Genomic DNA, 14,340 nt, shown 5'->3' with positions numbered 1-14,340 from the left:
TTATTGAGGGGGAAGTAGATTCTAATAGCTTAGAGGGAAGATATCTTCCCAGCTCTAGTGCATTAATTATAAAATAAAACTATATTTATATTTGTATAAATATAAAACTTTTATCTACGAACTCAATGATCAAAGACAAGGTCGAAAGCCCTGACAAAGATTAAAAATTACTACAACAAATTGACATCCAACATTGTGTGGTAGTTACGTCAGGTTCTTCCTCCCAGCCTCGTGCTCCCAGAAATAAGACTCAGACTCAAAATATATTTACACATACTTTGGCCATATAACTAGGCTCTTCTCTGACTAGAATTGTAACTTAAGATAACCCATTTATTTTAACCTACATTTTGTCATTTTGTCATGTGGCTGGTGACCTGTCTTTGCTTAGGTACAATGTGTCCTGTGTCCTGCTCCTCACATCTTCCTGGGTAGATCTTCCTGTGCCTGGCTCTAAACCAGAATTCTTCCCCCCACCCCAGATGTCCCACCTTCTATTTCCTGCCGAAGCCATAGGACATAAGCTTTTTAATTGACAGGTAATACATCCATACAATACATATCTTCTCTTTATATCCTTGTGCTCACAAGACAAGCACTTTATCAAAAAATCCATCTCCCTAGCCCTGGACTACTTTCTGGAGGAACCATGCCAGCTGTTTCCCTTGAAATTTCACTCCCTGGAATGACAGCTCTATCCACTGATGTATTGCTCCAACTAGACTCAAAACACCACAGGTACTCACAGATGGTGATTCCAAAAAAGATCAATTGGTACAGAGATAGATAGATAAATGTAGAACAGAAGTAGGTAGACAGATATAAAGGGATAGACATAGATAGAGACAGATAATGTTTGCCTTAGTTTGTTTTTATATTGCTGTGATAAAGACTGTGACCAAAAACAACTTGAGGAGAAAATATTTTACTTGACTTCTATGTCCTAACCACAGTCCATCACTGAGAGATGTCAGAACAGGAACTCAGACAGAACAGGAACCTGGAGGCAGGAACTGAACTGAAGCAGAGGCCTTGGAGGAATGCTGTTTATTGGCTTGTTCCCTGTGGCTTGCTTGGCTGACTTTCTTATAGAACCCACCATGGTGGGGCTGGGCTCTCCAACATTCATCATAGATCAAGAAAATGTGCCACAGACCTGCCTACAGGCCACTTGGATTGGTGGCGTTTTCTCAGCTGAGGCTCTTTTTGCCAGATGACTCTAGCTTGTGTCAAGGTGACAGAAGCAGGCTGGGACAGAACATCTAAGAGCTCATGCTGTCCACTGCAGCTAGCTAAACATCAGAAATTCCTTCTCAACAAAGGTCACTGTGCTTCCAAACCAAACCAAACAGAAACCATTGCTCATTTCAGAAGTCTGAGGTAAGACCTCATTGCGCTCACAAAGACTACAAGATAAAAGTCTGGGAGTGCTCGGACTTGAGAGCAGATATCTGCCATCTGCACGCTTGAGCATCTGTGTGTGGCCTTTTCTCCCTCCTGGCTTCTTGTTTCCTTGCCTTATCTACGTGCCTTTCAAATAAGGGTTTGAAAGATGCATTTTCCCCAGGAACTGACAGGGTCATCAATGACTGGAAGTCCTGGGCTCTACAAGGATACCTTTTCTCTGGGAAGCATAAAGGTGGATTTTGTCCCCATTGGTGTCTCCTGGAGCTTTTCAATATGAGTGCTGTGAAACAAAGCCAGGATCTCTGCAAGCATACGGCATGCTCACATGCTCTTAATTATGGGTCATATCACCAGCCCCTCCACAACATGGTCGTCGTCATCATCACCATCACCATCACCATCATCATCTGTTATCATCAACATTATCATCAGTATTATTATCAGAGACAGGAATTTTATTATATTTTATTTTATTTTATTTTATTTTATTTTATTTTATTGCTGAACCTAGAGATCACTCATTCAGCTAGGCTGGCTGGCCAGTGAGCTCCTGGGATCTACCTGCTTCTGCCCAACCAGTGCTGGGATAAGAGGCACATGCTGCTGTGTCTGGCTTTCTGTTAGAGTTACAGAGCTGTGAACTGCCACGTGGGTGTTAGGAATCGAACCTGGGTCCTCTGGAGGAGCAATATAAGTTCTTAAGTACGGAGACATCATTTTACCCTAGCCCCCACCCCACCCCACCCCACACTAAACAGCTGGTTTAATGAGGTGCTGCAGATGGAAATCAGGCTTGTGTTTGCTAGGCAAAGCACTCTACCAACAGAGCCACATCCCTAGCCCCGTGAAAGAACAGTGTGACCCTCCAGCCGAGTCTGAACAATCCCTCTGGTCTCTCTGAGGAAACCACAATAGACATTCAGTCTCCACATCAACCACTCAAAGCCCCAAAGCCTTGACTCTCTTCCACCTGGCCAGCTGCTTGGACAATGACTTCAGGATTCTCCGGTGAACTGTAAATCCAGCCCCACTTTCTAATTCAAAGGTGCTCAGGCTCGGCATTCCATCAGAGGTGAGTGGAAGAGAGTGGAGGAAAGGGGCACACTTTGACCACACTTTCTCGGAGCCCCGGCAGTGTGAGCTAATCTGCATTAGAACGAGCCCTGGCACGGTTAAAAGAAACAAAAACACCTTCCTAAGGCAGAAAAACTTCCAAAACAGCAAACTTACTGATGTATTCGAATATGCTCACATAAGCTTTCCACACATAAGCCTCTGCGGCCCTGAACATCTCTAATCGGCTCCCAGGATCTTAAACATAATCAAGGATCCCATTCCATGGCGCTTGCTCTGCGACTCTAATTCCTCCCCAATTTTCATTCCTATTTGTAGTCTTTGCCAGACAATAAAGTCCATTCCCCTTCAAACCCTTCCCCAAATGGTTAGATCATTATCAGGCCATTTGTCGGCTGACTCCCATTTACAATTCTCCTGGAACTCCAGCCAATGGCAGTTAGGAGGACTCCAAAGGACTTTCAGACGGGCGGCCCCTCTCCACCGCTTTGGCCTCATTTGTTCTCGGAGCTTGAAGACAATTGCTCTTGTTCTCTTTCTTTTTTTTTTTTCAGACATGTTCAATTCAAGTAAACTTAATTTGTTTTCCAAACAAGACTGCGGTCCATCTCAGTGGCAAGATCAAGGGAGGGGCGAGACCTTGGAAAAGTGTACTGTAATTATAGAAGGAGGGAGGAGCATGAGATGCTCTGTGTGTGTGTGTGTGTGTGTGTGTGTGTGTGTGTGTGTGTGTGTGTATCATTCTGAGATTCTGAGGAGGGAGATGGTGCAGAAAGAAGTAGACATTTGAAAAGTCTAGCCCAGAGCTATGGTTGGGTTGATGAATCTGAGTGCATTTTTTCATATACACGACAGTTCAGAAACTAGAGTTGGATTCGTTATGAGCCATGGTGTTCCCCCACAGGTACTGAAAATCACCTTTAGTTTGGCTGGTGTGGGGTAGGAGGGAAGACACCTTTCCTCATCTGTCATATGGGCTACCAATGTCTCTCCTATAACAAAACATAGACTGGAATAGGAGAAGTGCAACAGATTGTTTTTAAAGTCAACTTGTGTCTGGTCAAGGAGTCTTCAGGAGGAAGGCCTAGACCCAAAGACCTAGAGAAAATCCTTTAATGTATAGGTCTGAGGATAGCTTTATAGAAATGTGACTGGCACAAAGAAATGATCTGATACAATGGGTTGGGTAAGATGGCTGGGCAGCGCACGCCTATGCTCATCTCGGCCTCTCTGTGGCTTCCCTTCCCACTGGATAGAGGACAGAATCTCTTTTTCAGGGAAGGTTTCATGATCCGGCCAGGCAAGGTAAGCCAGAGAATTCCCTACGGCGAGTGACATTTGGAGAGAGGGGGTCTAGGTCAAAGACTGTGTTTGTTTATGCATCTTTAACTTGGGGCAAAATGAAAACCTACCCCACAGGATAAGGATTAAATGAGTTAATTCAAGGCAAGAATTTAGTCTAGTAACTTGAAAGTGCCCGCAAGACAGCCTAGTTTAATCCCAGCAGCTGCATGGTGCCAAGGGAGACTCCGGACTCTCAAAAGTTGTTCTCTGACCCCCACATGCAGGCTATGACATATGTCCACACCTATAAACACATATACACATAATAAAGATATTGAATGTAGTGACTTCTTAGAGTATATGCACCACAAATACATTCAGAATGGACGGGTCAACCAAAGGACTCAGCAGTCCACATCCTGCCCGTTTGATTCCAACCAATAGAGTGAATGTCACAGAATGTAGCAAGGCTGTGTGCAATCAGTGCCAGAGAGGGATCAGTCATCCTCACTTGTACAAACACACTGTTGTTTCCCTAGAACATGGAACCCATGCTGCTGGGCTGTGGAAGAACGGAGACAAGATGATGTGGAATTTAAAGATGCAGGGGTGAGATTTCACATACTCTGTCTCCGTGTTACTTCATGATGTTTTTCATAACCGAAGTCTGCTGCTTAGAGAAGGCCTATGCTGCTTTCATTTCCACTGTGACAGAAAAGCCTGACCAAAAGCACGAGGGGGAGGGCAGCGTTTACTTGGTTCACAATTCTAGACTGGTGCTGCGGGGGAAGTTAAGGTGTGAACTTTAAGCTTCACACCCACAGTCAGGAGGAGAGAAGACATGCTGATACCCTCGCTTGCTTACTCTGCTAGGGTCCTTCACTCTTACATAGCCCAGGGCGCAGACCACGAGTGATGCTCTACATGCTCAAGGCCATGTTCATTCTCACAACACATCTCTGTATTCCTGAGGGAGCATGTTCTCGAAACCATGTCAAAGAAATCAAGACAAGCCCTTATGGACATTCCTATAGGGCCTGTAGGAATATAGGCCTAGAGTAGAGGCTAACCCAGTCTAGACAGTTCTTCAATGGAAGACTTCTTCCCAGGTCATTCTGGATTGTGACAAGTTGACAAATAAAATGAACAGGCCTGACACCAGACTTGTAAACTTCTCCCAGGCTAAATGCCTTAGAAAGTTTCTAAGCAAATTTGTGCACAGGAAATGCTATCTTACATGGCCAACAGGGGGCGCTCTCCATTCCTCTGTCCCATCCTTCATAGTCCTCAGGGTCTAGGCCAGGGTCAGTCACGTGACTCTACAACATGCTGGTCTACAAATGGTTAATGCACACAAAGGAGACTGGGCTTCTAATGAGCTCCTTAGAAGCCTTACCAACATCTCTATTGACAGTTAGAAAAGGAAAATGCAGAGATGAGTCCAACCCTGGGAAATCCTATAACCTCATAAATTTGCTTTTAAAAAAAAAAAAAAGAAAAGAAAATCAGCCTTTGATAAAAGCAGTATTGATGTGTTTAAGTTATTTGGCTGTGGACAGCTGAGTTGGGCATTGACAACATCTCCACATTGGTGCCACAACATGGACCTCGTTCTTGCTTTCCTGTCACAGAAAGGGGTTCCTTCCCCTCCTCTGAAGCTAACGTCTGCACTTGTGCCCAGACCCATCTCACGCCACATCCAGTGCTGCCACCATAGACTCCATTCTTCCTAACTCACTTCTGAAGTTGGAAAACAAATACTTCACTTGAAAAAAAAAAAACATTCTAACAAACACATCATCAGAACCTTCATCTTTGCACAGTTCAGACGACAGGTGTGATGTGGAAACCCATCACGGATAATGAGCAGTACTGGAAATGTTGTCATCCCACCTGTTTTTTTGTGGAGCAAGCTGGATCTGTGCTTGCAGATGCTGAGGTCCTGGGCGTGGCTCAGGGCTGAGGAGAATGGGGTCCTTGGAACCGCTGGGCTCCCAGCGATGAAGGGTGAGTTCTGAGGTGGCCTGGTATCGCTTTTCTCTAGGCTTGAATTCTGGAGGGCATCCTGAGTTTTCTTCTTTTCCTTTTTTAACATATTGACCAGGATATCTAAATATCTGATTTAAGGATTTAGTGGCTCCTGTGAGATGATCATAATTAGACAAAAATTCCTAAAGCAAATACTGTCCTACAACCAAATAATTGTGACTAGTGCCCTTTGGTGCAGCCTGGCCACAGGAACACAGTGACCCCATGAATTTGCATGTGCAGGTGTCTGCAGCTTAGGAGGGAATCAGCCATTCAGTGCAACACAGTGCTATGAAAGCTATCAAACTGAAAGACCTTTAAAATGACGACTAACATTGGTATGGAAAAGGAAAAATGTGAGCCTGGCCATGCATCTGTGTTGGCAGAGTGCTCACCCAGCACACATGATGCCCGGAGTTCATCCCAGGACCACTCGGAGCTGGACAGTGTAGTTCATGCCTATAATCCCAACACTCTCCAGGTAGGAGGAGGACCAGAAATTCAAGACCATCCTTGTCAACTTAATGACTGGTCTATGTAAGATGCTGTCTTCTTTTCAGCATCCATGCAAAAGGCTGGGCGGAGAGGGTGAAACTTCTTGCCAACAGTTCTGGGAGGTGGCACAAGGACAATACCCGGAGCCTTCTGGCTAGTGTGAGCGGTCAAATCCACAATCTCCAGGCTCTAGTGAGAGACTCTCTTAAAGTATAACACAGAGAGTGATTGAGGAAGATACTCAATATCAGAATACACACACACACACACACACACACACACACACACACGCCTCACTTTTCGATAAGCACATGCAAGCCAGCCTGGACTGGTTCCTCTCTGTCACATCTCATTTCATTTTTCTTCAATGCATAGATGCTCATAAGCCGTGGCAAGTATTGAGAGGTTGGTAGGAGTGTTTAGTGGGAAGATCCCAGTCTAGGATCAAAGCCAAGAAAAGAAGCAGAACACAGACTGGGGCGAGGGCCAGGGTTGAGGCCATCCCTGGAGATGGATGGGGTAGGAAAAAAGGAAGGAACGCAGGGGTGACAACACTGTGGGCGGCACTTGGAGACAAGGGCGTGCGTGGGGGTGTAATTTGCAGTTGGACTTACCGTTACTGGCTGAATAATAAAGTGGGCTAAAACTGACTTGATTTTGACATGGGGTCTGCTAAGACTCAACTAAAATTAGAGGCTGAAGCTAATGAGGCAGTTCTTCAACTCTGCTTGCGTTGGCTTTTAACCTTGTAAGCTTCTCCCACCCACCTCTCTCTGTCTCTGTCTCTGTCTCTCTGTCTACCTCTCTCTCTCTGTTTTTGTGTGAGTGTCTGTGTGTCTGTGTGTGCCTGTGTCTGTGCTGGTTCTGCAAAGTCAGGAGAGGGAATCCGATCCCCTAGAGTTAGAGACAGGAGATTGTCCATCACCCCATGTGGGTGCTGGGGCGTGACTGCTGAGAGATAAACATAGCTCCCTGGAAGAGCAGGGACCCTTTTCTAGTCTCTGTGCACATTCTTAGCAGATGTACAAACATGAACATATAGCATGATATATTTGCTCATGTGTCCCCAGCCCCATGTTGGAGACGGAACCCAGGCCTGTGTCTCCAGCTCCTGCAAGATCAGTATGCACTTTAAACTGCTGAGCCACTTCCCCAACTCCTGTGTCATTTGCACATCAGCTTCACTGAAAGTGTCTTTGTAAAGTTTTTTTTTAATGACTAATATACATTTATAAAATTTTGGCAGTCTCATTCCCTATGGGGGTTTAAAGGCTGTAAGTGTCATGAAAGTGTCCAGTCTTTTACAAGAAGATTGAAAGGTAAAAACGAGGAGCAATGCTGAGGAAATGCCCCAAAGGCCTGAGGTCCAAGCAGTCCCACTGGGACTTTTCAGTAGCAATCCCTTCTGTCTGCAGCGGGAGGCATCGTCTACATCCACCAGCAGCCATGGCCTTCAGCACCCTGAGAAGATGCTTCCTCTGGGAGCCAAGAAGAATTCTATCTCCAACACCCAAAACTCAGCTCACTGCCTAATTTGGAAACATCTGTACTTGGGACTCAGGGCAGGAGATCTGGCTTTTAAATAAAAAGTTACATCTAAGCCAACCTCGCCGCTTTTCATAAACTAAATACTATACGCCATCTTTTCTCAGTCATCTTCTGAGTTTCCCCCACACAGCAGCCACAAAATCTGGGCCATGATGAGACTGTGTGGTCAAGCATGGCATCTGGTCAGCCGGCTAAAGATAACCAGCTAGCTTACTGGTTCTGGTCTCAAAACCCAAAGCCCATCACAGAGCAACCAAAAGATACTTTCAAAAGATTTAGTGTTAAGGGATGGTACTATCCCAAGGTCTGAAATGTCCTTTGTGAGGATAACTGTGTCAGGGCTTGAGAGATGGCTCATCTGGAAAAGATTCTTGCAACCGAGCTTGATGCCCTCAGTTGGATTCCCAGGTTCCATGTAGTGGAAGGAGAAAACTGACCTCCACACATGTGAACACACACACACACACACACACACACACACACACACACACACATGTAAACTTATAAAAAACAAGCTCCTACTTTGCTGGGGTGGAAAGGCTGGGATACCAGGATAGGAGGCAGCATGGAGGAGGGAGGGAACCTGCAGATTCCAAACCAGGAGAGTGAGGGTCACTTATCTCCCCCTAGAAAGGATACTGATCTCATTGTCCCTCTGCTTGAGAAGACCTAGGAGCTTTGTATATTCTTCATCTCGCAATGGCTCTTGGCATGCTTGCCGTGTGCTTTCAGAGGAGACAGTATTCTCTAGGGTCTTCTTGTCGTTCAACAGCTTCTGCAAGTTAAGATAAGAACTTAACAATCACACCATATTCTAATTTTTCTGCCGTTCCTAGTACACACTGGGCATGTGCTCTGCCCTTATCCTTGTCTTTCAGGCAGTCACTGGGTTTGCTGGTTATCCTTTCCTCCTCCTTCCCACCTATCCCATCCCCCTCTCCCTTAGCTTCTCTCTCCTCAAAACTGGTCAATTCCTCTTTCAATAGTATCTCCTATAGACTTCTCCCCCATCTTGTTGTAAAGGTATTTACTCAAAATTGAAGTATCCCCTCCCCCAGAGTAAAGGAGGGGGCGCTATGACTCAGGAAGCCAAAGCCAGTAGCAAATAAAACTTCCAAGGCTCAGGAAGTTCCTGAAACTTACAAGGTTCACAAGATTCTTCCTCCAAGGTTACCAAGCAGGAAACAATCAGTGAAAGGGAGAAGATGCTTGCAGGGTGACCTATACAGTGTGCAGGGAGCTTTGCCTAGGTAGGTTTTCTGTGTCACTATTTCACTCATGCTGGGGTGGAACCTTTTAAAATGCAAGTGCCTTGGAGTCACCAATGCTCTGGAACCCCAACAAATTCTTTGATTCACTCAAATAGACTTGGTTGATATTGTTTCTTTGGTTCATTGCTGTCTTATCTGAGTTAAACAGAGATTTGTTCACATCTCCATAGAGAAGGGTTAAAGGCTTCATCATTGCACAGGGTCTTCACAAAGTGTGCAAAATCACAAGTGAATACTAATTTTATTCCCACCTCCCTTATACTCCACAGAAGCTAAGCTTCAGAGACTGAGGAAAATTAATAAATTACTCAGATAAATTAAAGTGCTGGGGGGAGGGGGGAAACTAGGCATGATCATCTTGATACTGTCTGAAAATGTATATGCACACATTTGCATGTTCGTGTTTGTGTGTGTGTATGTATGTGTGTGTGTGTGTTCCTGTGTTTCAGCACAGACATATTCTGGGCACAAGGCAAAGATTCCTGGCAAAGGACTTAGAAGTCCATGGCCAGAGTTTATTTGTGGAAAAGTTAGATCTAATTCCTGCAGCTGCTCAGTGATTGTCACAGCGTGGTTGGATGCTCGGGCTGTTTTCTGCATGTGTGAAGCTGGGTCTTGGCTCTTCAAGAGTTGGTCAACAGGAAGAGTTTTTATTGCAGTTGGAGCATGGCAGGATATGGCTGAGACCAGAGGAAACATTGAAATTTACCTTAAAATGATGAAAACAGTGATGGATTTTACGCATATCAGCGCCAACTTCCAGTCGACTCTCTGGATCTTGGTCTTCCAAATAGGATGCTATTAGTTTTTCCAACCTAAAAAAAAAATACATAATGCATGAGAAGCAAGAATGAGCTAGGAACCGTAGGAAACCTGATGGCCTGACTTGCGTGCAGAATATCTGGAGTAGAGACTATGGGGCCCATATTTTCTTAGAATTCATTACTTGATCTGACTGTGAATGGGAAGGGGGTGAAGCATATAGATAAAGGAAAATCTGTAATCATCTAATTACTTGGTTAATTTCCAGTGAGTGATCACATGCGAGTCTCCATATAAAAGCCATCCGAGGGGCTGGAGAGATGGCTCAGTGGTTAAGAGCATTCACTGTTCTTACAGAGGATCTGAGTTGGGTTCCCAGTACCGATGTTTAGTGGCTCACAACCACCTGTAGCTCAGCTTCAGGGGTTCCAAACCTCTCTTCTGGCCTCCAAGAGCACTACATGCATGGCCACATTCATGCTTGTGTATGTGCACATGCAGATACATGCAATTAAATTCTTTTTTTAAGTTAAGTCCTTAGATTTCTGTATGCTTGCCACCCCAGCCACACTGAACCTCTTTGCCTCTGTGCTAAGCTTCCACATCATTAGGGGAAGTAATAGAGTAAATAATTCCTTCATTAGTGTCATCAAAAGTGCATGGTACTCAGCCTCAGTGGGCCCCTGGCAGTGTTCCACATTGCCATTTGATCTCCACAGTGGCTCGTCTCAATCTCCCCATGATCCCCCAGGTCTGCCTCTGAACTTCCCCTGTGGACGAGTGAGGTGCTCTCTGACAGTGTCAGGCATCTGTGTAAAAGGCTTGCAGGAAGACATGGAAACAAAACCCAAGCTGCTGCCATGGACCTGTGCACTCTGTCCATCCTGGCGATGGCCCTGCCTGAGCAACCAGGCTCTCTCCACACTTTCAGCCGTAATTTAATAACACACTCCCTTCTTCTCAAGGCTATCCTCTCTTCCTTGTGTCCCTTGACATCCTCATCACTATTCCGGACAGACTTTCTTCTCTCTACTTTCAATACTTTTCAGGTTCTTCCTATTCTTACAGACACACACACACACACACACACACACACACACACACACACACACACACTTTAAAAAAGACCTCCCTCTGGGGAGGAACAGCCAACCACTGTATCCCATGCTGTCAATGTCATTTGCAGTATCTCCTGTCCCCGTAGCATTCTAGAATCTGTGAATGTACCTGACTATCCTGCTCTCCAACACACCGTACTTCGTAAGAATGACAACAGGTCTGGAAAGGTGTCTCAGTCAGTAGGGTGTTCACGGTGAAATCAAGAAGCCTGCATTCAGAACTCCAGCACCCGAGTAAAAAGTCAGCAATGAGGGTGCCTGCCTGTCAATCCCAGCTCAGGGTAAGTGAAAAAGAAGGATACCTGTACCAGTTAGTCCAGCTCAACTGGCAAGCTCCAGGTTCACTGAGAGATCCCCGTATCAAAATATAAGGTGGGACGTGATAGAGGAAGACAACAAACATGGACTTCTGACCTCTAAATTCATACTTGGGCATGTGTGTACACACAGTCCCACACATGTGCATGCATATGAACACACACATACACACACACACATGATAAGGAATGATGAGATAATTCTTGGTGCTTTTTGTCCCACTGCCAATATTAGATGCTCAGTGCAAATATATAGGATAGTAGATGGATTCATTTCATGGGTTCCACTCCCTCTTGTTGACCCTAACCAAGGAAAGCAGAAGGCAGAAGGATCTTGGTCAGTGTCTAAGCTGCCAGGCCCCAGAGCAGTCCTTCCATATCTTCCTAACAAGATGAAAATGTCTGCATACTTTCAATTTCTTTCCCATGGCCCACACTTCCCTCCCACCGTTGTTATCGTCGGCCCCACGCAGCATATGATACTTTCTGTTTCAGAGCAGACTTGGGTTTTGTTTCCATGTCTTCCTGCAAGCCTTTGACACAGATGCCCGACACTTTCAAATGTGAGATGATTTGTAGCGTTGTTCTATTTTCTGATTTTATTTTGTTTTCCTGAAACAGACTCTTCTACCATAACCCAGGATGGCTTCATATGTGACCTCAAACTCAAGACAATCCTCCTGTCTCAGCCTTCTGAGAGGACAGGTATGAGCCATCTCACTTGCCATTAACTAAGTAGTGACTGTTAAGGCTGCCTTCAGGTGCGACTTTCACATTTTATCTTAGTTTATAATTTTTGTTGCTGTGACAAAATACTCTGACAAAAACAACTTAAGGGAGAAAGGGCTTTAGTTTACAGTTCAAGGCTCAGCTCATCATGGAGGGAGGGTCAGAGTCAGGACAGTGGGAGCATGAAGCCACACTGCATCCATCTTATGGAAATGGAAAGAGCTGAGTCTGCTGCTGCTCAGCTCCACACCTCCATTTTGGATTATCAAGAAATCCTGCACAGGAAATGGTCCTACCTACAATTTAGATGGTCCTTCCCACATCAACTAACATAGTCAAGGTGGTTCCTGCCTCTCCCCACTCAGGCACACTCAGAGGCCTCTCTCCCTGGGAGCTTTAGTCTGTCAATTTGACAGCCCTAACCATCACCCCATTTATGAATTGACTTTTGTTGTTGTTGAACACGCCTACAAACTGCCAAGTCCACAGAGAATTGTATTGATGACTCATGGTCGTTACTATGAGTTATTGCTATGACAAGATACCCTGAGGAAATGCAAGTCGGGGAGGAAATGTTTGTTTTGACTCATGGTTTAAGGAGGGTCCAGCACATCATGAGGGGAAAAGAATGGAAACAAGAATCTAAGGCCTGCTGCTGGCTGGTAGCCTGGTAGCTACAGAACACACTGTACATACATACAGGAAGGAGAAGAGGGGAGAAGGAGAGGGAGAGGGGGAGTAGGAGGGGGAGGGGGAGGGAGAGGGAGAGAGAGAGTATAGGAGGTGAAGTCCACTTAGAGACCCTCAAAACCCAGTGAAGCACTTCCTCCAGCAAAGTTAAAACACAACCGATGAAGGCTCTTGAGAGGTCTGTGACTCAACCTTGCTGATTGTGATTTTGGGTTCTCATGGTGCCAGTTTCTTTAAAGGTGTGTTCACCTTGCTGTGTTCAAACAATATCCCTTCAGCAAACCTAGAGATGCTTAGCATTTAGGACACAGGGAAAAGAGATCCAAATAGCTGACTGGGAGGCCTGGAAGCTGCTGCATGCAGATCTCATGCTGGTGGAGACACAGCTGGGGACATCACTGTCTCTGGGCTCTCTAGAGCTGCAGAGCAGTCCCAAGGATTTCTCACTACCAAGTTCCCATCTCTTGTGTGGAAGGCCGAGGTCAGTGTGTCTGACCTAAAATTAGTGGTTGATATTCTAGCTGGGTACACAAAAGAACAAATTGATACGGGTATCAGTGGGCTAAGTGGAAGGAGAAAACCCCGAGGATAGCATCTTTTAGAAAGCCTGGCTTCAGGTCCAGGAGACTAAGCCTCAGGTGAGACTTCTCTTGATGGTGGCTGGTGACATGTGGGTATGGAGGGAAGAACTGGATCAGTCTATGTTGTGAGCAGTAGGTTATTTGGCTCATGCCTTCTGCAGATGCTTGGCTCGGGATGATCTCTTGGCCATCCAGGTCCTGTTGGGTTCCTAGCCTACAGGTGTCCATCTCGAAGTTCTCTGTGGATGAGGAACTGCTAGCTTCCCTGTAGAATGTAAGCAGTTTCAGTGAGATGCTGCCGATGAAGAAGAGTGATTACAGGTAGCTGCCATTATCTGCTGTTTCTGTCCCTCAACCTTTACCCTCACCTGCTCTGGTCCAGCCTCAGCAAGCCTCATACCCTAGTCTCCAGATGGCCACCCCACTCCCGGTCCTGGCTGCTCTGTGTACCTGGCCACTGAAGCTTTCTGCTCTGCTGGACAGCAGCCGTGATGAGAGCAATTCACTGGCTCCAGCCCTTGAATCTCAGTGAAGTGCCTCCATTTAGATGGAACCCATAGGTTTCTGAAATTCCTCTAAGAGATTTTCTCCAATTGACCCCATAGGACAAACATGAGTGCAGTCATAGCTGCTGGTAGAGGTCCTCCTCTGTGTTTTTGCAGATTCCTGGAGGCCATGACTACACTTACAAGCCTGGTTCAGAGCAAAGGTAGAGTGGATCTCCTTGATATGCCAGCTCTCACCATGTGACTGGGATACCCACACTCTGACCTGGGGTGTGTCTGGGATCCCCATACCTTCATACCTACACAGCTTGAGGGCCACAGCCTTTCACAGGTTTCCTTACATCACAACTCTGGCACAACTACAGTTCTGGCCTCAGTTCCTCTTCTGTGGTCAGAATCAGAAGGAAGGGCTGCAGCATGCCTACAGCAGAGCCCATGTGCTTGCCCCTCCTTTCCTGGCAACTTTTTAAATTTTTTTAAACTCTTTTTCTCCTTCCTTCCTTCCTTCCTTCCCTCCCTCCCTCCCTCCC

At 45.8% G+C, this 14,340-nt stretch overlaps 1 protein-coding gene across 1 annotated transcript in view; it reads right to left on the bottom strand.

The window, feature by feature from the left end:
* Kif6 (kinesin family member 6) overlaps window positions 1–14,340 on the bottom strand; it is a 291,689-nt gene that overhangs the window by 144,284 nt on the left and 133,065 nt on the right. Inside the window, exons 11-13 of the mRNA XM_021149143.2 lie at window positions 9,817–9,922; window positions 8,476–8,611; window positions 5,659–5,874 (exon numbers count right to left, since the gene is read on the bottom strand). Of these exons, the coding sequence (XP_021004802.1) occupies window positions 5,659–5,874; window positions 8,476–8,611; window positions 9,817–9,922 (458 nt within the window). The remainder of the gene's footprint in view (window positions 1–5,658; window positions 5,875–8,475; window positions 8,612–9,816; window positions 9,923–14,340) is intronic.

Source organism: Mus caroli, chromosome 17 (genome assembly GCF_900094665.2).
Source record: "Mus caroli chromosome 17, CAROLI_EIJ_v1.1, whole genome shotgun sequence".
NCBI lineage: Eukaryota > Metazoa > Chordata > Mammalia > Rodentia > Muridae > Mus > Mus caroli.
This window is presented reverse-complemented; position numbering and strand designations above follow the sequence as displayed.